The sequence below is a fragment of the Ovis aries genome, chromosome 3, assembly GCF_016772045.2.
Source record: "Ovis aries strain OAR_USU_Benz2616 breed Rambouillet chromosome 3, ARS-UI_Ramb_v3.0, whole genome shotgun sequence".
Lineage (NCBI taxonomy): Eukaryota > Metazoa > Chordata > Mammalia > Artiodactyla > Bovidae > Ovis > Ovis aries.
The window spans coordinates 215,343,264-215,367,777 of NC_056056.1; the positions used below are offsets into that span (position 1 = coordinate 215,343,264).

Consider the following 24,514-nt stretch of genomic DNA (forward strand, 5'->3'; position numbering starts at 1 on the left):
CAATCCCTGTTTCCGGAGGAGGCAGGGCTTTGTGGTTAATGGGTCCTGGGCCCTCTGCAGAGGCGCCCAGAGTGGGCCACGCCCTGGCCCCTGCCAAGGAACAGAGCCTCTCGAACCCCAGATCTAATTCTCGAGGGACCCTGCACCCCTTCAGCTGTTTTCTCTGGGTATCCCCCCAGCTCAGCCAGCTAGCCCTGGCCCTCTTCTCGCTAACTCTTGGACCTAATTCATCCTCAAACTATTTTCCACTGGCTTCCCCCAATCCTTGCCACAGCACAATTTTGGGAAGGGGTAGGAGAATTGGGATGTGGACCCTGGACCTTGTGGGAGTGGCTAAGAAGGAATGACGGGGGAGGGGGGGTCTCCACTCCGATTGGTCATCTCTGCTTCAGAACTGGCTTCAAAATTCCATTAACTCCGCCTCCTGTGGCCCCCATCCCATTCCTGAGTTACAATTGGCTCAGCATCCAGGGGGCGGGACTCACCGGGGTCTGGTCCACTTAAAAGAGTGGGAGCGGCCCAAAGCCCATTTCTCCTGCAGAGTCTTCAGACAGCTGGTGCCGAAACTCCAGGAACATCCTTCTCTCTTCAATCATGGCTTGTGTGAGTATGCGGACCCCCCTACCCTAAGGCCCAGAGATGGTCTGGGGGCTCAGCTGGGGAGAGCTAGGGTAGATCAGGATCTGGGTTCTAGTTCCCGTGGTGCGGCCTTGAACAAGTGTCTTTTCTGGGCTTCAGTGGCCATGTCTGTAAAATGAGGGTAGGGCCACAGTCCCCCAAGGCCTTCTCTGGCTTAAGAAATTTCTGGATTCCTCCAGAGTCTGATAGCACAATTATTTCTGCCATGGTCTGACTTACTGCAGCTCTTTTGAGAAGTGGGAGTGGAAAGGGTGTGGCCGACTGGACATGGGGGCGGGGGGAGCATTTTCTTAGTGCCCAGGACACTCTCCCTTCCCCCTCCTCCACCCCATAGAAACTCCTCTCCCTTCCCCCCTGCAGCTGTCCCCAGTCCCTGGGCCAGGGCAGAGTCACCCTGTGCTCCAGAGAGCTCTGAAAAGTGGCCAGGATCTGAGCCACACTCCCTGGGGGTAGCCTGTATAGGTTAGCCCGCAGCAGTGGGTGATTCTGTCCAGATGGTCAGATGAAGGTTAGGGGAGAGTGCCCTACGACCCTTTCCTCCAGGCTAGGAGGGGTGTGTCTGTGTGATAAGGGATATCAAGGAGGAAGCTAGAATATTCTGCAGGCCCCGAGGGACAGGATTCAAGTTTTTGGCAGGAGGAACCACTCACACCAGTTAAGCTTTGCATTTGCATTTGTTAACCCTGAACCAGCCAGGGTGCAGGCTCCTACCCCGGGGCCCATTCTCCCTTCTTAGAGGGGTCTAACTGTGCTCCTTAGGGGACTCCTCTCCAGCCCCTGTCCCTCTCTGCACAGAGGGCCTTGAAGGGGATGGTGGACACCGCCCAGCTCCAGGCCTCTTCCTCTCCCTCTCCAGCAGATGTACAGACAGCCTCACTTGCCTTCCTTTGCCCCTAACTCGCAGAGACCATGTGGAGGTTGACTCTCTCCATCTATTCAGCGAGGCAGGCAATGGAGCAGGCTAGACATGGCATCTAAAATCCCCAGGCTAAACGGCAGAAACTTCTAGATCCTGTCTTCTTAGACTCTCAGTCCTGTTACAGACAAGAAATTGACCCAGCTGGGAGTAGGGACTTGCCCAGGACCACACAAAGATGGAGAGCCTAGAACTTGCAGCCGGGTTCCTCAGGCTTCAGGTCGGCCTGGTCAGAGCACCCTAAAAAGGGGACGACCCCACCCCTTAATCCCCACCCACCTCTCTAGACACCCCCCGCCCCCGCCATTGCGTCCTCTAACCCGGCTGGGCGGGGTCTCGTCTAGCAGGGTCTGGTCGCCAGCAACCTGAATCTCAAACCTGGGGAGTGCCTCAGAGTGCGGGGCGAGGTGGCCGCAGACGCCAAGAGGTGAGGGGTACGAGGGCTGGGGTGGCGGGCGGCAGGGGCGGGGGCTCAGCTCGAGGGAGGAGCCGGGCCCGCTGAGGGGCGTGGCTGGCTGGGTCCGGCCCCTCCCTCCGGCGGGGGCAGGTTTCAGGTCCGCGGCCGCTGAGGCAGTGTCTTCTGGATGAGTCACTTTCTCCGCGGGGTCTGGACGCCCCCACCATTGTCTCATCCTTAAACTGAACCAGCTGCGGCCTCGTCATCTACCTCGACTGGCCTTCCTCCCGCCCCTTTTGTGGGCGGGGCCTGAGGAGGCGGGGAGAAGGGAAGAAAGGGCGTCACCCTTGCTGCCCGCCTTCCGAGATCCGTTTTTTTTCTTTCACTTCTTCCTGAACTCATCATTCTTTCGGCCAGCTGGCCTAGTTTCTCCGGACTCTTGTGACCTTGCATCAGTCAACCCACCGCCTTGACCCTTATTTGTTAATCAGTTCATGGAGGGGGGAGGTTGCTGTGTGAAGGTGAAATGCTGGATCTCTCGGTGACGATGATGACCAGCTGACCGTATAAAAGAGCCGCAGGTTTCACGCGCACCACTTGTGCCATTCTTTCCAAACCCTCAGAGATAGGCATTGCTGTTAGCTCCACTCAGCAAATGTTCATGAGCCCCGCAGTTATTAAGCATCTACCTGCTGTGTGTCACGCTTCGTGCTGGGCACCAGGGCTACAGATAGACAAGACGGCCAGGACAGTTGCCCTCCCAGAGGACGCCATCTGGAGGGAGTCTCTGACCTTGATCAAAGGGGCTGGGACACACATTCATGTCTGCAAGAGTCCTGGCTGTCAGCATAGCAAGACCCTTAAGAGATGCTCTTTGTGCAGCCTCGGCTGTGTAGATATGGATACTGAGATCCAGAGAGGGGCAGGGACTTGCTCAGGGGCACAAAGCAAGGAGGAAGCAGGGACACAGCTAGAATCCAGGTTTCCTGCTTCTCAGCTCAGTGAGTTTCCCCAGCGAGGTGCATTCACACGGACTGGGGGGCACAGACTAGAGGGTCTGAGGGGGCTGTAGCCGGTGGAGGCAGCCTCAAGCCCACCTGTTACCCCCTAGCTTCTCGCTGAACCTGGGCAAAGATGACAACAATCTGTGCCTGCACTTCAACCCTCGTTTCGAAGCGCATGGGGACATCAACACCATCGTGTGTAACAGCAAGGACGGTGGGGCCTGGGGGGCTGAGCAGAGGGAATCTGCCTTCCCCTTCCAGCCTGGAAGTGTCGCGGAGGTGGGCTGGGGCCTGGGGGCGGCAGGGGATCAGGGCACTGGGTGGGCTGGGGCAGAGCTGGGTTGAGTGGCTAGAGACCTAGGTCCCAACCCTCCAACCCCGGTCCCCCTTCCTCTCCCTTCCCAGATCCCTGCCCTTCCCTCACTAGTTGTGTGATCCTCAGTGAGCAATATCCCCTTCTCCCAACCTCAGGGCCTCACCCATGAAGCAGGGCTGTTGTCAGGGCCGAGTGAGGAAAGGGCTCTGGGAGGGCCTAGGACCTGCATGCTGCAGCTGTGGCCGTGGAGTCAAGGGTCTCTGTGGGGTCCACATGCTCACTGCCCTTCTGCATCCCTAGGTATGCGTCTCCTTCAACGAGACAGACCTAACCATCAAGCTGCCTGATGGATACGAATTCAAGTTCCCCAACCGCCTCAACCTGGAGGCCATCAACTACCTGGCTGCAGGTGGTGACTTCAAGATCAAGTGTGTGGCCTTTGAGTGACATATGGGCCCCAGCCCATGGCCCCCAATAAAGGCAGCTGCCTGTGCTCCCCCTGATCCAGCCTCCTGTGTGTGTGGGTGTGGAAGAGGAGGGTTCCACCAACTCCCCCAAGCCCTGTCTCTGCCCTTTCCTTCACTTTCATTCACTACCTTGATGCATACCTTTTTGGGGGGTGGGGCTGTGCTATGTGGCTCGTGGAATCTGAGTTCCCTGACCAGGGATGGAACCCAGGCCCATGGCAGAGAAAGCATCTAACTGTTGGACCCGCCAGGGCACTCCCTTGATGTTATACCTCTTAAGTGGGCTTCCAACCCACTCCAGTATTCTTGCCCGGAAAATCCCGTGGACAGAGGAACCTGGCAGACTACAGTCCATAGGGTCGCAAAGACTGAAGTGCAGGCATTCCTCTTACGTGCCACTGACATCTTCTTCCCCTGGGTCCCCTGGGCTGAACAGAAAGCTCAGTACCCAGTAGTGAGCTCAATACTAAATAAGCCCGTCATTACCCTCAAACAGTTCGCAATTCAGGGGACCCCAGCACACAGTAGATGCTCAAAAGGTGTTGAATAAATGAAAACAGGGAGAGAGGCAAGAACAGGCTGATTCATGCCATGGTATCAGGCAGCACAGAGGGAGGTAGAGGGAAGAATACCTGGGGCCCCCTCATTTGTTTTCATAAACTAAGAAGCCGTCTGATTTCAGACAGTGCAGGGAAACCAGCTGTGTGCCCTTCTGGGCCTTAATTGACCTCACTGAGCCTGTTTCGGGGAGGATAGCACGGAGCCTCTCACGGGATTGTTGTGAGGATGAAATGAGGTGTGTGAAGGGGGACAAGCGCAGGGCTGGCACATGACAAACACGCAGTGGATAGTATACCCGTCCCTGCCCCACTATCGCTTGAGATCTTATCCCCTGAATCTGAAGAGGAGGAAATGGGCTCTGGGTGGTGACTCCCTAGTCTGTACCAGGCCCAGCTGAGCCTTCTGGGGCTCCCCAAGCTCCCCAGCTTTGTGGTGCCTGGCCACACCCTTGAATGCTAGAGTGTAAGGGCAACCAGGGTGCCAGTCTGGAAACTCAGGACCCTTAACCCAACAATGGGAAGGTGGGCTTGGGCGATGGCCCTGGCACCACCTGCTGCCCCATTTCTGATAGGAGGAATGGGGGAAGGAGAATGCTAGCCCCTGCAAAGAGCCTAGAAATAGAGGCAGGTAGGCCTCCTGCTACACACAGCCTCTTCTTCCCTGCAGAGCAGAGGAGTGCAGAGGACTCACACAGCTTGTGATGAGGCCTCCATGAGCCCTTCTGCCGGTTTCCAGAGGATGTGCTTTCCAAGGCCAGCCATGCTGTGTTACTCTGGAGGGCAAGGCTTCACCCAGCTCCATCATGCTCATTTGTCACAAGGGATGGGACATGAACTGATTGTTGGGCAACCCTGCACACTGACCACGCCTCTGCCCCCTTTCCTTTCTGCTCCCTCCTGTAGGGCCCCTACCTCCCTGGGAAACAGCCCCTGGGGACTGGGCCAGTGTTCCCAAAAGGCTTAGAATCAGAACCTCAGCAGGCAACCCCCAAACCCCAGGGCAGCCTCCTGAGGTGTGTGTGGGGTGGGAGCTTGGCTAATTTCAGTCTCCAGAACAGCTAGCATCAGCTGTGAAACACTGGATAGGTCTCTTTCCCCCAGCCTTAGTTTTCTCACCTGTAAAATGCAGGCTATTATTTTCAACTGGCCTCTTTGGGTGGATCACTCCCATCTCAGTGGGTCCGCTGCAGGACACATTTCTATGTGGGCCTCGGAGGATGGAGCACACAGGCTGGGAGCTGCCTTGAGCCACACCCAATCTCCAGGCTCTCCTGGGGCACCCAAGTGGCCACCCAGAGAGAGACAGCTTTGGAAGTCTGGCTGTGGGTGGGGCGCCCTCTGCTGGACATTGGAGAAAGTGTCTCCTTGACTGCCTTTTTCTCGCCCTACTTACTCTCTCCACACTGGCTGAACACACAATATACCAGGACTGGGACTACAACCAGGCGGAGGAAAGCTCCTGGGGCAGATTAGGAGAGAGATCACTGACTGTGGAGGAAAGAAACTGGGCTTGGAGTCAGATAGACCTATGTTCAACCCCCAGTTCCATCACTACGTGCCCTTGGACCAGTTACATAACCTCTCTGAACCTGTTTCCTCGCCTATCAAATTGCATTAATACTAGTATCCACCTAGTGTGACTGTTGCAAGGATTAGCTGAGATAATGAGGAGAACTGCATTGTGCCTAGCACAAAGTAGGGGCTCTGTAAACATTGGTTCCCTTCACCTCTTTTCAGACCCCGTGTGTCCCAAGGGCCTATGAAACTGGGTCCAGAGAAACAATAAGTAGAGTTCTGTCTTTAGATGACAGGGCTCTACCCTCAGCACCTGCTCTTCTTGTCTGTGTGACCTTGGGTAAGTGACCACACCTCACTGAGCCTCATTATAATGGGACTCATATCTCAAAAAAGATAATCATTTAGGGACCGTGGCGGTCCAGTGGTTAAGACTCCACACTTTCACTCTAGGGGACATGGATTCCATCTCGGGTTGGAGGGCTAAAGATCCCACATGCTATGTGGCACAGCCAGAAAAAAAAAAAAGATAATCGTGCAAAGAACTAAATGGCAGCTGCTGTTAATTCTTTGGCTTATCACCTTCATCAGCATTTCTATTAAGAAAATGTGCCATCTCTTGCTGCGCCTGAACATAAAAATATGCTCAATGAACATAAAAATAATTACAAGGAGAAAGTGATCCAAAAGGGAAGTGTGTTAGACTGTGAGCTAACTGCAGCAAAGGGCTCTCAAGCTTTTGGAGTCTGGGTGGGGTTGCCAGTCCCACATCTATTTCCCTGGAGTAAAGGGGACCTGGAACTCCCAGGGAAGAGTTTGGAACAATGGCACCTGCCCGAGGTGGCGTGCTTCACTCTGCGCTGGGAACTTTCGCAGATGTGGCCTCCCTGAGCCCCTCGTGGGCTGGCAGCTCCAACTGGGTGGGCTGCGAGGGCCGACTGCACAGAGATCTAGCTGTCTTCTTACTCGGTTCCAGTCTCTGCACCTGACCGGACGTTCTAAGAGGGCAGAAGCACTCCACACACAGGGCAGCAATCGGGGGTGACGCTGCACACCACTTGAGAACGAGCTGACTTTAAGTTACTTCCCCTCTCTGAGCCTCCACGGAAGGCCTGTCGCCGGGCATCTTGCTGGGGGTAAGGCGGGGCGCACCACTGCAGCCAAGGCAATGCTTCTACCCAGTAGGGTGCCAAGGATGGCAAGCGGCATGGCCACTAGCGGCAGTGCAGGGCCAGAGAGACAGTTGTTCATCACCCTGTTGTTCAGCTGCGGGGAGTGGGGAACGTAGGGGCGGGGGCAGAGATCCCGCCTGTTATACAAGAAGAGAGGGACGGGAGGAACGCAGGGCGGCCCCTTTAAAAGGCGGGGTCCGGCGAGCGGAACGGCCGAGCGTCGCTGCGGAGCACTTCCGGGAGGCTGGCCGTCCTACAACCGGAAGTGTCTTTGGTGCGCGGAATCCTCGCCGCCGAAGCGTTCCTGCTATGGGCCGCAACAAGAAGAAGAAGCGAGATGGCGACGACAGGCGGCAGCGGCTCATCCTGAGCTTCGACGAGGAGAAGCGGCGGTGAGTGCCAAGGCTGAGCGGATCCCGTTCGGGCCGCCGGGCAAGGCCGAGGCCGGGTCTGTCCGCATACGCTCACGCGGAAGGCCCTTCCGGTCCCGCCCTCTCGGCGTAGTGCGGAGCCCTGGCGGGTGGAAGCCGCGGCTCTGGGCCCCCCAGCCCGGAGGGATGGAATCGTCCGCCCCGCCCTCGCGTCGCTTTTCTGCTCCCCAGGCCGCCTTGTGATGCTGTGTGCTCGGCCCGAGAGCGGGCTTCACCCTCCCCAACCTGGCGGTCTCGCTTGCAGTTGGTGGTGTTCAGTCTCTCAGTCCTGTCGGACTCTGCGATCCCATGGACTCACAGTAGACTCAGCTGTTTTGGATGAGTAATTAGCGAATGAAACAAAGGCCTCCGGACCTTTGAGTCGGTCCTCTAAGCCTTAGCGTCTGGTCTAGCCCCACTCAGAGTGCCACCTGGACCTATGGTAGTGGGTCAGCGAAAAGCCTGGTGTTGGGCCCCATAACAGATAGGAATGGTGCGGCCGGATCTAAGGAAGATGAGAGGGCCTGAGATAAGATGGAGCGTGGGGGAAGGAAGTGCTGGGGCATCATCAGGAAACTCAGGGAGGCATCAACAGGACCTACAGACGAGTCGAGGGGCAGAGTCCTGGGGAAATGGGTGTTGATCCAATGGACAGTTTGTGGAGGTCTGGGTGAGGGTGGCCTTGAAAGCCCCACTTGAAGCGGCCTAATTCACTGAGGAATAGAGTTTGCCAGTGAAGAAGGGACCCTCACCTGCTCTAGGTTCAAAGGCTCTCAGCCTATGCCCACCACCTGCCCCTGTTGCTGGCAACTAAGAGCCCAGGAGAGTGTCGAGTGGGGAGAGAGGCAGCACCTCCCTCTCTTTCCCTAACCTTACACTCTCTGACCCCCGTGGGCAAGTCATCTTACCTTTCTCTGCCTCATTGTCTCCCATCTGTGAATTGGGAATGGGTATCTGATTGAGGACAGGAGGAAAAGGGGGTGACAGAGGATGAGATGGTTGGGTAACATCATCGACTCAATGGATCTGAATGTGAGCAGACTCCAGGAGATAGTGAAGGACAGGGCATGCTGCAGTCCATGGGGTCACAAAGAGTCAGACGTGAATGAGCAACTGAACAACAGTAACCACCCAGTGTGCATGTTGTTAAGATTACATGAGTTAATACGTTTACATTTTTGGAATGGTGCTTAGCACATGGTGAGTGCAGTATTAGCTTCCCTGCTGCGCCCCCCCCCCCCACCCCCGTCCCCTTCCTGGAGTGAGCCCTTCTTTCCTTGTGTCCTGATTGTCTCTCTTTGCTATAGGGAGTACCTGACAGGCTTCCACAAGAGGAAGGTGGAGCGGAAGAAGGCAGCCATTGAGGAGATCAAGCAGCGGCTGAAGGAGGAACAGAAGAAGCTCCGGGAAGAGGTGCAGAGGGAGAGGGCAGGAAAGTGTCTCTGACTCCCAGGGGCCCTGCAGCCTCGCTGAGGGGCTGAGGGGAGGGGGCAGGCAGGCCTGGGGTGCAGTTTATGCAGATAGAGATGCCGTGGTCCAGGTGTGGGGAAGGTTCAGGGTAAGATCCCTTGATCTTTCCCTCCAAGCCATGGTCTTACTCATCCTGGAGGGGAGCAGTGTCTGGGTTGAGAGGCCATGTTCATCATATTGCCTTCCCTTCGGTTTCAGCGCCACCAGGAATACTTGAAGATGCTGGCAGAGAGAGAGGAGGCTCTGGGTAAGTCCAGTCCTTGACCTGACCTGGAGAATAGCCAGTCGGTTGAGTTTATTTATCCCTTGGTGGGTGGACAGGAAGGGGTACAAGACTGCAGAGAAGCTGACATCCCTAGCTTCAGGGATCTTGGTGGTGCCCTAGGAGCCAGGGGTGTCCTCAGGTACCTCTAAATGTCAGTCAATCAGAGACCAGGAGGAGACCCAGACCTCTTGGCAAACGGATCCTGAGCAGAAAGTCCAGTTTCTGAGGCCTGGAGGGACTGAGGGTGGCAGCAGCTCCTGGGGTCCAGGTGGGGACCAGGTGGTCTGGGGTATCCCTGGAGCATGAAGGGAGGAGTTGGGTCATTTCCAGCACTTGTCTGCTGGCCAGACTCTGGAGCCAGTGACTTCCGGGTGCCACTCTATAGAGTAGAGGGGGCCGTTACATTCCAGGGATGGAGTCAGGGGTGGGGTGTGTGCCGGAGCCTGCTTGCTTGTGTCCTGGGGCTGAGGCCTGGTCCTGTACCCACCCTGCACAGAGGAGGCTGATGAGCTAGACCGGCTGGTGACAGCAAAGACGGAGTCGGTGCAGTACGACCACCCCAACCACACAGTCACCGTGACCACCATCAGCGACCTGGACCTCTCAGGGGCCCGGCTGCTCGGCCTGCCCACGCCTGAGGTGGGGCTCCCTCCTAGCCTGGGGGAAGAAGGGACACAGGGTCAGCCTGGCTTATCAAGCGAGTCAGTAAGCGCTGGTCCATGTCAAGGGGCTGGTCCATGTCAAGGATTCCAGTACAAGGGGCTCTTTCCTCTGGGTAACCCTCCAGGGCCTGGACCAAAGCCCTGAACCCTGGGGCTTCAGAGGTCAGCTCTACCACGAGCAGCTGTGGAAGCTTGGGCAGGTTTCTCTGCCTCGCCTGCTTCTTCCTTTGACCAGTACATTGGGGGTCACTGATGATAGCAGCTGCCTTGCCGGGTCGCTGTGAGGATAAGGGTGGTCAGTCCACTAGAAGCCCTCGAGAGTGGCTGATTGTGCTTGCTACCCCTGCAAGACACATCTCTCTGCTCTGACCTGTGGGGTGTGAGTCATAGCAAGTTCCAACCAGCATTTAAAAAAAAAAAAGGAAACTATCAAAAGTGTCAGAAAGCATCCCAGCAGGTGTTGTCTTATGAAAGTATGTTTCAGTTAAGCTTGTGTCTGGGTTGTGTAGGGATTTATGCACATGAATGTGTATAGTTTGGAGAAGGAAATGGCAACCCACTCCAGCATTCTTGCCTGGAAAATCACATGGATGGAGGAGCCTGGCGGGCTACACCCCATGGAGTCGCAGAGAGACGGACATGACTGAGTGACTAACACACATATGTATAGTTAGTTACCAGGTAAACCACATCCCCTTGCGTGGGTTATAGTGTCTTTAAGTTCTAGAGCCACTGCTTTAATTACATCCTTTCTGAGCTCACACTTGCTTTGTGTTTGATGCTTATTCTTCTATTTGTTACCTGTGTGTGAAAGTTGCTCAGTTGTGTCTGACTTTTTGAGACCCCATGGACTATAGCCTGCCAGGCTCCTCTGTCCATGAGATTCTCTAGGCAAGAATATTGGAGTGGGTAGCCATTCCCTTCTCCAGGGGATCTTCCCAACCTAGGAACTGAACCCAGGTCTCCCGCATTGCAGTCTGAGCCACCAGGGAAGCCCTTTCTTCTGTCTGGTCTGATACAAAGACCAGTCTTGTCTCCATTTTAGAATTCTTGAGTTTGCGAGTGTTGGAGTGTGCCCACTGTGGGCCATGGCGGTGGAGGACTTCAGAACCCAGCTCTGCCCCATGTCATTCCTGCTTCAGGGCACACGTGGCCTTTCCCCACCTAGAGCCGCCTTCTGAGCGCCGAGCAGGCGTGGGCGGCAGCAGAGGGGTGACCGTTCAGGAGGTAGGTGCAGGCCTGTTGATCCGCCACTTCTGTTCTCTGCTTCTTTAGCAAGGGGCCGGGTCTGGGCCTGAGGAGGAGGTGTCATCCGTGGAGAAGCCGACCAGAGCCTTACCTAGGAAGTCCAGAGACCCTCTGCTGTCCCAGCGGTGAGCCCTGGCCTGTCCTCCCCTGTGAGCCTGCTCCTATGGCTGGCGTTGTGACAGTCACCTCCCGCTGGCCCATGGTGGGTGGTGTGGGGCAGAGTGCCTGGGGTAAAGGACCTTTGTAGCTGTGAGCTGAGGAGCTGGCAGGCCCTCTGGGACAGAGCATGCTGCCTTTAGAATGGGATTTGGGGCCTGTCCTGACTTCCTTTGCATGAGCTAGGCTGTCAGGCACCCCCCAACCCAACCTTCCGCCTATACCTTATTCCCCAGGGTAAACCGAGGCTCAGGCCTCACCAACCTTCCTCCCATAGGATCTCCTGTCTCACGGCCTCACTGCATGCACACAGTCGCAAGAAGGTCAAGAAGAAACGTCTTTGCCGGGCCCAGGACACCACCAAGAAGCCCCCAAGCGCCACTCGTACCAGCAAGACACAGCGCCGCCGGCTGACAGGCAAAGCCCGGCACAGCGGGGAGTGAGCTCTGAGACCCTGGCCAGGCACCAGCCTTTTCAGGAAGGACCTGTCCTGTCTCAGCTGGGCTATCTCATAACCCAGCCTGCACCCAGGCAATGACTACAGCCCAAACTTGGGAGGCCAGCACCCCTCCAGCCTGGGGTTCGGGCTCCAGAAGGTGTGGGCAGCTGAGAGCTGGCCTCCCCCAGGAGGAGCCTCCGGGGACCAAGTTTGGGGCATCTGCCCAAATGTGAAGCTCCCTGGACCTTCATCAGATTTGTGAAACTAAGCACATGTGTGGTTGGTTTGTCCCTAACCCTGAGGCCACACACCAAGGGCAGGCATTTTAGGCGGTGGAAACTGCTGGACATGGGTCACCCTCGCTGTCCGACAGTTCTCCCTGTGGGTGTGTAAAAGTGGTGCTAGGCCTGGGCCCCCTGATGGGGTGAAGCCCAGCGCCACCCCTGGCAGATGCAGAGTCTGCCTGCAGCCCTGGAACGCCAGCTGGTGGGTGAGCAGGGATGGCCTCTGCCTTTTCCTAGCTGGGACATTGGGCCTGTCCCTCCCCTTGGCCTTGCTGGTCTCCTCAGCTGACGTCAAAGGAGTGGAGATGGGGAGTCCTGGAGTATTCTCACCCCCAAACTTGGGCAGCTTTCATAGGTTTCCAGCAGCTCCCAGACAGCCCAACAAAAAAAGAGTGATAGTCATTTGTAAAGAAAATCTCTCTCTCACTGAAAGCGTGGCTGGTGGGTGCTTGGTGAGGGCTGCCAATTCTTCATACTTCTTCCAGGTGCGGCTTCAGAGCCGACAGAAACCAGCCTTGTAGCACACTCCCCGCTCTAGTGACGGAGCTGGGCTGGTGGCAGGGTGTAGGTCCGCCTGCTGCAGGTGGGTGTGGTGCGAGGGTGGGTAGCCCGAGCACCTGTTCTGGAGATTCAGACCCTGCCTGCGCTGACTGGTTCCTGTGGTTGTGGACGAGGGCCCAGGAATTTTGGGTGCTGCCCTGATTCGGGGAGCCATGCCCAGCCCTGACACCAGGAGTGCAGAGGGCTGAAGGGTGAGCTCTCGGCCCCTGTGAAGCTGGTGGGCTATTGAGTGTGTGTGAAGGGAATGCAAGTTCCGCCCCTGCACTCGGGGCTCCTGGAGGAAAGGGGGCAGGGATCTGGGGTCTGCAGGGCAGGCCTTCCCCTTCACTCACCATGGAGGGCCTGCTGGACACAGTCTTGGCCCTGCATTGGGCAGGCACTCTCCCATCACCATCAAAACCCACCATCGGGCTTCCCTGGTGGCTCGAGTAAAGAATCCACCTGCCAGTGCTGGGGACATATGTTCGATTCCTGGTCCAGGAAGGTCACACATGCCACAAAGCAGCTAAGCCTGTGTGCCACAATACTGAGCCCCTGCTCTAGAGCCTGCTTGCTGCAACTAAAAAGCCCGCGCAGCAGTGAAGACAAAAAAAAAACCACACCATCTGGTGCTGGCTGTGCATGTCCAAAGGCCACACCTGGCCATGGGAACATATGGCTGGGAGGCCCTGTGACCTGGCTTCTCTGGCTCCTTCCACCTGATCTCCCTGCTGCCTTCCTGTTGTCCTCCCCATGTGACTTAGGGTGGGGCCACTTGCCTCACTTGGCTGCCTCCATCCAGGGCAGAGGGCGGGGTCTGTTACTGGGCCATCTAGATGGTTCTGGTACTTGACCCAGGGCAGTGAGTCTCCTGACAGGCCCTCATGAGCAGGAGCAGAGACGAGCCTGGGGGCTTTGCACACGGCCGGGCTGGGGTTTGAGTCCTACTGCTATTACTGGCCCGCTATGTCAGCTCCCCACTGCTGACCTCCCTGGAACTGTTACCCCCCATGTAAAGTGTCATAAGACATCTACCCTGCAGGCCTGCCCAGAGGCTGAAGTGAGACCACGTGTGTGTGTGAACCACTTTCCACGGCTCCTGACCTTCCGTGTGTGCAGCTGCTTCTGACACCTGACCCTGCTTTCCATCCCCAGTGCCATAGGGTCTTTTCACAGCTTACAATCTACGTTTGTAATGTTGACCTGTATTACATTCTCATCTGTCTGTCTCCCACCTGTGCCCAGCAGACCAAGGAAGTTGAATCATAGTGATCTTTGTCAATCCTAAGATCGAAAGTGGTGGAGTGAGAACCCTCTGGAGAACTTCCCATGTTCTACCTGAAGTCTTCCTGTCACTGTCCATCTGTCAGGCCCTGCGGTTTGGGGCCTTTAGGAGCTTAATCAGGAACGGTTAGATTTAGCTACATAGAATGTGAAACAAGATTTAAAAATAACTGGCTTATATAAAACTAGAGTTCTCAGGTTAACAGAAATGGAAGGCAGTGAGCCTGAAGCTGAGAGGGCAGGCTTTTAGCTTTTGGATTTGTGCCGTTTTCAACACGGGTTCTACCTCGTGGTCTGAGATGGCTGCCTGAGCTTCAGCCATCATATCTGCCTCTCAGCTACAGAAAGTAAGAAGGAATGAAAGTCAGGTCCCTCCTTTTAGAAACACATGGTGCTTGTGCTACTAGGCAGGCAGCAAAGGCTTTAGGGCAGGAGGAAGAAGGAACTTCAAGCTGCCAGGAAGGCTGAGGAGCGTGGCTTGTTCTGGAGAACCATGTACCCCCCTAAGAATTGGGGACTGTGTTGCTGAAGGGGGAGTTGGTATTGGGGTGCAAGGAGCAGAGTCTCCTACAGGAGCCAGAACTGTAAAGGGCTGACGGGATCCAACCGTGGAACTAAAGCCATAGGAGAGGCTTATCGGTTCCTGTTACTACACGAGTTTCCTGATGGGTCAGGCCTGTGCTCGTAAAACAAAGCCATGGCCATAGTTACCGGGAGCCAGGCCTCGGCTCAGCAGTAGGCTCTGGTTTTGGGGTAGCCTGATTCTCCCTGGAGCTTAGGGTGAGGAGGCCAGGTGGAGCCGCCCTGTGGGTCTGGAACTGAGGAGGAGAGGGACTGGATGTCAGGGAAGCCTTAGCTTCCTGTTCCAAAATCCTCTGGATCCTGGGACTTGTCTGAAGGTCCAGTGGCTAAGGCTCCATGACCCCAATCAATCCCTTGTCTGGGAACTAGATCCTGCATGCTGCAACCAATACCCTGTGCAGGCAACTAAATAAATATGGGGGAAAAAAATTCCCTTGACCTTGATGTTCCCTAGACTTGAGCTGTTGCCCTTCCTTTGGCTATGTGGATGGTTCTGAGGAGAGGTTCCCAGTTCATCCTAGTGTGGGGTGCTCACTCCCTACTCTCGTGAGCAGATCCGTCTTAGCAAAGTCCTGTTCTGAACAAGCATCTGCCTCCTTCAGACACTATAGAAGCCCTTTCTTTAGGTGTTCACAGGCCGCCCTCAGCCTGTCCCGCTCTCCTTGGCTCTCAGTTGCCTCCTCTGGGAAGCCTTCCCCGACCCCTGGGAATTAGTCATTTCTTCATCTGGGCTCCAGGTATACTTTGTGTTTCTTCCTTTTAAACACCGATCATGTTCTAACTGGGTTCCCTGAGCAGAGTGGGAAGTTTGTGTCGGTCATTTCTGTGTGTCTACCCCCGCACAGGACTGGAGCCCCTAGGTTTTCAGCCAGTTCTGGCTGGATTACACTGAACTCAGTCCCCCTCCCCACCAGTGTTCTCATATAATCCTTGAAATAATCTTTTTGAGAATTTTCTTGGCCCTAGTGCCATGCTTGCCTGTCTGCAAGTTTCTAAATCTAGTTTTTGCTTCTCACCACAATCATCTCCCTCAGGCCTTTGCTGAGACCTTCCCTGTCCAGTGAACTTTGCTCTCTCCCTTTCTCTTAGTCACCATGACTGGCAAATAATCAGATGAAGGAGGATAGGAAACAAATTTATCAAGCGCCTCCAATGTGCTAGTGACATTATCAACTTACAACAGTATTGTGACATGGGTACTAGCTCCATTTGGCAGATGAGAAGACTGAGTCTCAGATTACCCTGTTAGAACTAATAAGACATGACCCTCACATCTCATGGGAGAGACAGACACGTGGAGGTCACCCTGGAGGTCAGGGTTTGATGTATAGGCCTGGGGGTGGGGCACAGAACAGTGAAGAGGTGACGTTGACATGAGTCTTGAAAGATGGCTTGGCCAGGTGGATGGGAGAGGGGATGGGCAGGCAGGCAGAGAGCCCTTGGGGAGCAGAGGTTGGGGAGGGGTGGTCAGAGGAGAGGAGAAATCTGCAGAGGCCTGAAGGGACCAGAACCTTAAGGGTCTCAGATGCTGAAGTAAGGATCTGGACCCTTATCCGGTGGCCGGCAGGAGTCCCTGAGTTGGGGAGGGCTTTCAGCCTGAGGAGGGTCAAAGTCAGGGATTCATTTGAGAGAAATCTCCCTGATGGCATGGTCAGGAAACACTGAGGGTGGGAGGAAGACTGGGACCAAGTATTTACTGAGCACCATTAAGGAAGTGCTTAGTAAAGTACTATTACACGCTCAGCACTGAGCAGAACAGGGTGGTCCCTGCCCTCAAGGGACTTATATTCCCTGAACTGTCTCTATGGGGATGGAGAGGAGGAGACTTGAAGAGAGAGAAAACATTTGTTGAGGTACTCACTGTTTAGCAGCCCCTCTTTACCTGGTTTAACTCACCAAGTTCTCATGGTAACCCCACAGGGTAGGCAATTCCATTGAGCCCATTTTGCAGGTGAGGCAGATTTAGGTGACCCCCACCCCACCCTGATGTGTGCCAGGACGTGGCTTTAGCTGAATTCTAACTATATTCACTGTCTGTTTGAGCTGGGACTTAAGCTGTAGGTGGTCTCTGGCTGGGCACATGTACATCTCCAGGGAAAGACCCAGAACATAAGTATGCCCAAGTCGTGGGTCCTTCCTCACATACGTCATGCTCTAGATACGTATACTAACACTGCCAGACTGGCTGAAGAAGGCCTGAGAAATGGAAAGTGGAGATCCAGGATCTTACCTCCAGGGGGCGCCACTCACGAGGTCGACAATGTGAAAGACATCCTAGGACCATCGGGAGTCGTGCCCAAGATCCTGGCAGAGGGAGCCCTCCCCCAAGTATGCGGTAACCAGGGAGGGCGTCCTGGAGGGGCTGGCATTTAAATCATCACTTCTTGTTGTTTAGTTGTTAGGTCGTGTCCGACTCGTTTGAGACCCCATGGACTGTAACCCACCAGGCTCCTCTGTCCATGACATTTCCCAGGCAAGAGTATTGGAGTGGGTTGCCATTTCTTTCTCCAGGGGATCTTCCCAACCCAGGAATTGAACCCATGTCTCCCGCATTGCCCACTCCATCCTGAGCCAGGATAACCTGTTCAGGGAATCTTTACCGCTGAGACACCAGGGAAGTCCTAAGTCATTGCTAATGGATGACAATCTGTGATTTACCATTCCAGAGACACTGCATGAAAAAGTCCTGAGGATTCATTTGGTTACTCACACAGTGTTTAAAAGCAATTTGACTTAGCCATATTTTAAAAATTTGAGGTTTCATCTAAATGTTCAGATTTTCAGCTTCTCCAGTAAAAACAAGCCTGGTGGCTTTGAATCACCACTTACTTCACAGGGTAGCCTTGGGCTGGAGCCTGCCCTGATGACCCCTTCAGAGATTCATGCCTTCCTGCCCATGCTCAGTTGAGTCACAGCCCCGTTCATCACTATCTTGCCTGCCGAGACCACATGATTCTCCAACAGGCTGGTGAGCCAGGAGGCCTGGGATGACCATTCCTGCTTGAATAGTGAGGAAACTGAGGCTCAGAGGGATAGAGGGGGTTAGAACTGTCACTCATTGCTCTGCTTCCCCAGATCTCTGAAGAGGTTATCTGGGCCCAGGGGAATGGTGTGAACAGAGGGCTGGAGGCGAGCAGGCACAGACTCTTCAGGGATCTGAAAGAGGAATGGGAGACTGGGGCGAAATGGTGACAAGAGGTGATGCTGCCTGGCCGCCACCATCATGCCCTGAGCCACCCCAGAGAACTCAGAGTATGTTTTTAGACCAGGCACTGTCATCGAGGAACCGAGTCTGAGTTTCCCGTCTATATAATGGGGCTGTAGCTGGCCTTCCCATATCAGGGCTGAAACTACCACTGTCCCCTACAGGAGGGGGCTTCCTCAAACAGCCCCCTTCGCTGCTCCCAACACACCCTTGGCTCCCCAGCCCCCTCCTCCTGCCTTCTTCTGGACCCTGACTGCTGCCCAACCCCCCACGGTTTCCCCTGTCTTGGAGAAGTACAACCAGGCAGGCTCCAGAGATACAGAGAGCCCTCAGAACAGCCCACCAACCCTGCCCACTGATTCTCCCCCACACCCTCTTATTCTTTCCACTCCAGCCTCGCTGCTTCTGTCCCCTCAGCCTGAAACACTCTTCCCTGGGACCTGTAGGCTCACTTGGCCTTGTCTTCTCCAGGTCTTAGCTAAAAGGTCACCGTCTCAGAGAGGCCTTCCATGACCACCTTATCTAAGAAGTGATGCCCTGTGTGGGAGGGAAGTTCAAGAGGGAGGAGATGTGTATATCTATGGCTGATTCATGATATATTGCTGCTGCTGCTAAGTCGCTTCAGTCGTGTCCAACTCTGTGTGACCCCATAGACGGCAGCCCACCAGGCTCCCCCATCCCTGGGATTCTCCAGGCAAGAACACTGGAGTGGGGTGCCATTGCCTTCTCTGACATGACGTATGGCAGAAACCAATACAACACTATAAAGCAATTATCCTCCAGTTAAAAAAAAAAAAAGGATAAAAATAAAAGTCCTTCCCCCCAAAAAGAAGTGACTCCCTCCCCACACCAGCCATTTCCAACCCCACCCCCACCCCAGCTTCAGTTTTCTCCTTAGCACTACCACCAGCCAGTACACTCCATATATTGCGTATTTATCTTGTCTGAGATCTGTTTGTCTGCACTAGAATGTAAGCGCCCTGAAAACAGGAGATTTGCTCTTTCGTGCACTGATGAGTCCTCAGCATATACAACTGACAACTCAGGGGCTCCGTAAGTATTGAATGAATTGAACTGTCAGTAGTGCCACCCTGAGTTGGCTCCTGGTTTTACTGCTTGATGGTGGGTAGAGGACCATATCTGAGCTTCAAACTCAAACCAAGCACCCACCTCACCCCCAGCTCAGAGAGATCAAGTAACTGTCTCAAGGTCACACAGCCAAGACGTGCTAAAGGCCGACTGCTCCCTGTTTTGCTTACAGTGATTGGGGCTGAGCAGAAAGATCATTATCCTTGTTATGAGATGTGGTTTCATTCACTCCATCCTGAGCCAGGACGACCTGTTCAGAGGTCCGTCTCTCCCACTAGTCAGTGGGTGTGCCCTTTCAGAAGGAGCCACACTTTGTTCACGTTACCATTTCCCTGGTGCCCAGCACAGGCCTGGCGTGTACCAGGTACCTGTAAGTGTCTGAAAGAATTAGTAACTGAAGATGCTCTGTAGTGACCAGCAGAGTCCAGACACACCAGGATTTTAGTCTTGGTTCTGCCACTTACTAGCTGGGTGACGCTGATGAGTTAGTTAATTTGTCTGATCCTAGTTGCTGTGAAATGAGGACCTTGGTACTGAATTCTTCAGGTTACTACATCCTCATAGATTTAAAGATTTTGGAATAGGAGCTGGCACACAGTGCAGAGTATCAGCTTTAAAAAGAAGGCATATTTTTAAAAAAGGAGGAACTGGGCATTTTATGAATGAGCTCCACATCAATGGAAGTGTGCAAATGAATGTGCAAACAGTTGAAAACTCCTGGGCTTTTCATTTCGTCCTCAACATTTACTACTTCCATTTTATAGATTAGAAAACTGAGGCACAGAGAGATTAAGTCTCTAGCCCAAGGTATGGGCTAAAGCCAGACTAGGGAACTGCGGCGGGAATGAACCGAAGGGAAAGAGATTAGAAAGATCCAGGCTCGCCAGTGCCAGCCGCCCCGAGAGCCCCCTGGGAACCCTGACGCCGCTGCTCAGGCTAAACGTGCGGCGGGTCCCGCACTCGGAGACATCTGGGCTCCGCCCGCCTCCGCCCCGCCTCCGCCCCGCCCCTTTCCCTCGGGTTGTCCAATCCCACACTCTTCATGTAAATGAAGCACCTAGGGAGAACCTATGCGAGAGCGGCAGAGGCGTGGTCTTCGCCCACCTCCCGGGCAACGTTCTGATTCATTGTTAAAATAGAGAGGCTGTGACCCTTGGCACCCCACCCCGGCACCCACTGTGTGTGGAAACCCGAGCCGAGGTTAGTACCGCGAGCGGAAAGGTGAGAAGGGAGGGGAGGCTAGTGAGGAAAGGTAGAGGAGTGAGGGACACGGGGAGGGACTGTCTGACTAGCTGGATGGAGAGAGGTCCAGGGATCCATTCTCCGGGTGGGGCATGCATGTCCGCTGAAGGTTTCTAATTGAATCCACACCTAAAGTGCATTTTAGAGAAGGGTTCTTAATTGGTTGGGGGTGGGAGGAGGACGCAGGATCGGTGAAGGGCACGTGTAGTTGAGCACCCCACACTCGCCCGCAGGGAAATATGCAGTGTTCTCGTCTGAGGCTCCTTTATGTGGCGGGATCAGGAAGGAACCGCCCAGACTGGGCAAGACCGATGCGTCCCCCCCACCTTCCACCACTGGGAGCAGGGAAGGACAAGGAGAGATAACGGCCCTGGGTGGATTAGAGACCCCGGGGCTAACCAAGGGCCAGTGGGTGCTTCCTAGCCCCCTCAGTGCCCATCTACTTCCCCAGGTCTGATGGTCAAGGAGCCAGGAATCTTCTCCCTGGTTGCCCCAGGGGAGGATGTGAAATCCCCCAGGTCTCCGCTGAGATTGGCAACTAAGGCCAGATCCCCTGGGACACTTTGGAGGAAACTTGACAGGTATGAGCTGCTGACCTGGGGGCACGGTAAGGTGCATGTGTGCTTGGGGATATGGATTACTCTCACTCCACCCTCCTTGATGGGGGTGTGAAGAGCATCTTCAAGTCACACTCTTCTAGTGGGGCTCCCCTGCCCCCCTGCCAGGGCATGGGGTTGGAGCCCTCAGTGGAGCCCAATGGGGAAAGCCCGGTGCTGCTCACAACTCCAGGGTTTCTCTTTGGCTGAGCTCTGCCAGACTTGCTGTGTGACCTTATGTTGTTCACTTTCATCCCTGATTTTGTCCTCAACTCTGAAAATACCTGGCTGGCCACTTGCCTCTCTTCCCAGGGTTTCCCAGGGGATCTGTGTGAGTGGACAGTGGGATCCAGCGTCCCTCATGCCCACCTCTGAGAGTGCAGGGAGACACACAGCCTGGGTTTGAATCCAGTTCAGCCACTGGGACTTTAAGTGAGTTATGGAATCTCTGTGAGACTTAGCTGCCTCATCTGAAATTGGCATTCATTTTATCTACAATGCATGTTAACTGTAAGTCAAGGGCACTGAAACTTTGGGGTGCATTGGAATCACCTAGGAGACTTGTATAAAATGCATTGTATAAATGCCTTGTGTGTCTTATCTCCAGAGATTCTGAATGGGTGGATCAGGGAAGGAACTGGGAATATGCATTTTATAAGCAGCTCAGCTGAGTCTAATGCAGGGTCCTCAAAATACACTTCGAGCAACACTGCAGTAATGAGTAGAAATCACATGTCAAACGCTTGGCAGAGTGCCTGGTGCTTAGGAGGTGCTTAATGAGTGTTTGTTGAGTGAATAAACGAACAGATGAAAGAATTGATGGATAACCTCATTTCCTTGGTCCTTGACCGTCTGGGATTAAACCAGGGCTGGAGTTCAGGTCAGTTGGTCTTTGCCTCCCCCTGCCATTCTTCCCAGGCTGCACCATCGGACTGAAGAAGCTGCCTTGGCCTGACTCAACTGATATGGAGGGGGTGGCTGGAAATGCCCCCTGCGAACACTTTGAAGCTGATGTGCTGGCCCAGAGCTGCTGTCAGGACTGCTGCCACCCTGAGGAGGCCCAGAGAGCAAGGCATCAGGTGGGTAGGCTTCCCAGAGTGGTTGGGGTGGTTTGGGACAAGGCAGTCTATGATGTGGGTGCTTGGCCAGGCCACTAACTTGCAGCTGAACCCAGACACTGACCTTCCTTGTGGTCAGAACCTCTGTCTTCCCAGTCTGTACAGTGAGGCGGTAGAACCATGCTCATGTTTCCTGAATGCCAGTTGTTCTCCTGCTCTGACCATTTTTTGCCAAGCCTCATAACCTATTTCTTGCTGTGTTGCCGCTTCAGTTGTGTCTAACTCTTTGCGACTCTGTGGACTGTAGCTCGCCAGGCTCTTCTGTCCATGGGGATTTTCCAGGCAAGAATACTGGAGTGGGTTGCCATGCTCTCCTCTAGGGGATCTTCCTGACCCAGGAATCGAGTCTGCGTCTTTTAAGTCTGCATTGGCAGGCGTGTTCTTTACCACTAACGCTACCTGGGAAGCCCATTACTTGCTGTATTATTCTTTAAATCCATGCCCTTTTTTAAACTTATACTAAAACAAAAGTTTACATCACCACCACAGATAGAAAACTAGGATCATGTCCTTCATATAGAAGATCAAAAGGAAAGAAAGGAAAAGGAAAAAGAAAGTCAGAAATGCCATTAAATTCTAACCAGGAAATATCGTTACAGGCTAAAGGCTCTGAGCTTGGGACTTCCCCAGCAGTCTTGTGGTTAAGACTCTGTGCTTCCACTGCAGAGGGTGCTGGTTTGATCTCTGGTCGGGGAACTAAGATCCCACATGCCAAGTAGGGTGACCAAAATTTTTTTCAAAAAGGGGTTCTGAGCCTGGGTCCTGCTGTCTGTCTGTTAAAAGGGAGATTGGTAGGTGTTAGGTATTATAGATACCCCATACCCACTGAGGGCTTTCTCCTTGAAGGTACTGGAGGAGTGAAAGGGGAGGCACTTTCTCACTTTGTGATGGATGAAGTTTTAGTCTCAGCCCTGGTCTGTGTAAACCTGGGGTTATAAGAAGCATGGGACCGTGACTCTTCAAAAGTGCTTGACGCTGACCTCCTAATGACTCTGCTATTCCCAGTGCCCCTCTTGAGCCTGGTGGCCGTCTCCATGCAAGCATTAGGCTCTGAGAAGTGGTCATTATAAGGGAGTTGCTATTCAGCTTTGGAGCCAGGCAGATCAGAGTTCCAGTCCTAGTTTGCCATTCACCTGCTGTGTGACCATGAGTCATTGACCTCTCTGGTTTCACTCTCCTGATGGGTAAAGTGGGGCAACAAATGCTTTCTCTCAGGGCATCCAGCCCTGCGTAGCCCAAGTCACATGTGGCTAATTCAGTACACACTAGTTTCCTTTCTTCCATCTTCCCAACCAGAAAAATAAACCTGGCAGATTCTTTTCTACCTGTCCTGATACTGCCAAAGATAGCTCCCCGGCCCTCAGCCCCAAGTTCAGGAAGCAGATGCTTGAAAGCCCTCTGAGTCCTTCTCCCCTGCAGATGACCTTCTCCCAGTGGGTGGGGGGATGTCAAACTTGGAACAGGAGAAGGAACCTGGGTTCAGACATGTCTGAGTGCTAGTCTCAGTCCTACCCCTTCCCAGATGAGACCTTGGGCCATCTCGTGTGTTCACATGTATTGAAGAGGTGCTTTTTTTCTTCTTTTACTTTTTTAATTTTATGGATGTACCACATGGCATGTGGGATCTTAGTTCCCTGACCAGGAATCAAAACCTTGCCTCCTGCAGTGAAAGCATGGAGTCTTAACCACTGTACTGCCAGGGAAGTCCTGAAGAGGTGCTTAAAATGTGTCAGGCATTATGCTAGATTTGGGGGAAAAGTGCTAAATAGAACAGACAGAGTTTCTGGTTCATGGGTTTGTAGTCAAGCAAGAGAAATGGAGACAAAGTAATCAGGCAAATAGTTCATGATGGCTGAGATAAATGTTGTAAAGGAACAGCAAGTGGCATGAGGATAAATGGTAGGGTATTGGGGAATGTTACTCCAAGTGAATATTTTAGCTGCCTGGTGAGGACTATGAGGGCGTGGCCAGTGAGGTTGGGGGAAGAGGAGGGAAACAGTGTGTGCAAAGGCCCTGAGGCAGAAAGTAGGAGGCACACTTGAGAAGGGAGAGAAGCCCAGGATGGAGAGTGGGGCGGGGAGCTGGTCTCACTAGCCTTGTGGGGACGCCAGACTTTTCCCTGAGAGGCATGGGGAACCACTAAAGATTTTAAACACGGGAGCGATGTGATCAGATTTGCATTTTCCAAGGTCACTCTGACTGCAGGACAGTGAATGGACAGCAGAGTGTGAGTGAGCCAGGTGACCAAAGAGGAAAAGGTGCTATTACTCTCATCAGAGATGACGGAGATTTGGGGATGGAGGCAAATGGACACATTTCAAAACTAACTGAATAGGAGAATGTAAAGGATTTGGCCGCTGAGTAGCGTGAGGGGCCAGAACATGGTTGACTGCTAAGTTTTTTCCTGGGGCAGGATTCCTGGGATAAGAGGTTTGTTTGGAGTTGTTTGGGGTGGTAAGTGCGAGGTGCCTGGGGGACACAGTGAGGATGAGGGGGCTTTACTTACTATAACGAGCTCAGGAACCAGACTCAGCGGAAGATAGAGGCTTTCGAGTCATCAGGATCTAGCGCTGATGAAAGCCCTGCTCACAGATGAACAGGTTCAAACATGTGGAGTCACAAAATCTGTGTGTTAAAAAAGCACCCCCCGGCATGGATGGAGCTGCGTATTTCCCAGCTGAATCCTTAATTACACTGTGGAGCAAACTCATCCCTGAGGGGCCTGATAAATGTATCACTTGGGGTTAGAGCCAGTTCTGACGTCTTCACCTATGTTGGAAAATGCAGGGACTTCCCTGAAAGTTCAGTGGTTAAGACACGGAACTTCCAAGTCAGGAGGCATGGGATCTGATCCCCGGTGGGGAACTAAAGACCCCATATGCCATGGGGCATGGCCAAAAATAGATACATTAAAATAAAATCGAGAATTTTTTTTAAA

General features: G+C 53.9%; 3 protein-coding genes across 8 annotated transcripts in view; all 3 read left to right on the forward strand.

Annotated features, from left to right (window-relative positions):
* The first annotated feature begins 528 nt into the window (after window positions 1–528).
* On the forward strand, window positions 529–3,775 carry LGALS1 (galectin 1). Of its 2 annotated transcripts, none has more exons than XM_027965758.2 (4): window positions 529–603; window positions 1,903–1,982; window positions 3,064–3,235; window positions 3,573–3,775. In XM_027965758.2, the coding sequence occupies exons 1-4, from the start codon at window positions 595–597 to the stop codon at window positions 3,717–3,719; spliced, it is 408 nt and encodes a 135-aa protein (XP_027821559.1). In that variant the 5' UTR covers window positions 529–594; the 3' UTR covers window positions 3,720–3,775.
* Window positions 3,776–7,224: 3,449 nt separating this feature from the next.
* NOL12 (nucleolar protein 12) lies at window positions 7,225–11,904 on the forward strand. 2 transcript variants are annotated; one of them, XM_004006979.6, is made up of 6 exons: window positions 7,225–7,378; window positions 8,704–8,809; window positions 9,065–9,113; window positions 9,628–9,770; window positions 11,069–11,166; window positions 11,475–11,904. In XM_004006979.6, the coding sequence occupies exons 1-6, from the start codon at window positions 7,296–7,298 to the stop codon at window positions 11,638–11,640; spliced, it is 645 nt and encodes a 214-aa protein (XP_004007028.1). In that variant the 5' UTR covers window positions 7,225–7,295; the 3' UTR covers window positions 11,641–11,904. The 2 variants fall into 2 exon arrangements, with proteins under 2 accessions (XP_004007028.1, XP_012031015.1); XM_012175625.5 differs by lacking the exon at window positions 7,225–7,378 and adding an exon at window positions 7,484–8,596.
* Window positions 11,905–19,752: 7,848 nt separating this feature from the next.
* TRIOBP (TRIO and F-actin binding protein) overlaps window positions 19,753–24,514 on the forward strand; it is a 59,029-nt gene continuing 54,267 nt past the window's right edge. For all 4 annotated transcript variants that reach the window (XM_042247714.1, XM_042247711.1, XM_042247712.1 and 1 more), the window contains exons 1-3: window positions 19,753–19,820; window positions 20,314–20,443; window positions 21,377–21,537. In XM_042247714.1, coding sequence (XP_042103648.1) covers window positions 21,424–21,537 — 114 coding nt within the window. In that variant the 5' untranslated portion in view covers window positions 19,753–19,820; window positions 20,314–20,443; window positions 21,377–21,423. The remainder of the gene's footprint in view (window positions 19,821–20,313; window positions 20,444–21,376; window positions 21,538–24,514) is intronic.

Excerpts from the sequence above, each read along its gene's own strand:
- LGALS1 (XM_027965758.2), top strand. Across the intron at positions 1,983-3,063 it reads GTGGCCGCAGACGCCAAGAG|CTTCTCGCTGAACCTGGGCA; the intron begins GTGAGGGGTACG and ends GTTACCCCCTAG. Across the intron at positions 3,236-3,572 it reads AGCCTGGAAGTGTCGCGGAG|GTATGCGTCTCCTTCAACGA; the intron begins GTGGGCTGGGGC and ends CTGCATCCCTAG.
- NOL12 (XM_004006979.6), top strand. The coding sequence starts at position 7,296 with ATGGGCCGCAACAAGAAGAAGAAGCGAGATGGCGACGACAGGCGGCAG. Across the intron at positions 9,114-9,627 it reads AGAGAGAGAGGAGGCTCTGG|AGGAGGCTGATGAGCTAGAC; the intron begins GTAAGTCCAGTC and ends CACCCTGCACAG. Across the intron at positions 11,167-11,474 it reads GACCCTCTGCTGTCCCAGCG|GATCTCCTGTCTCACGGCCT; the intron begins GTGAGCCCTGGC and ends TTCCTCCCATAG.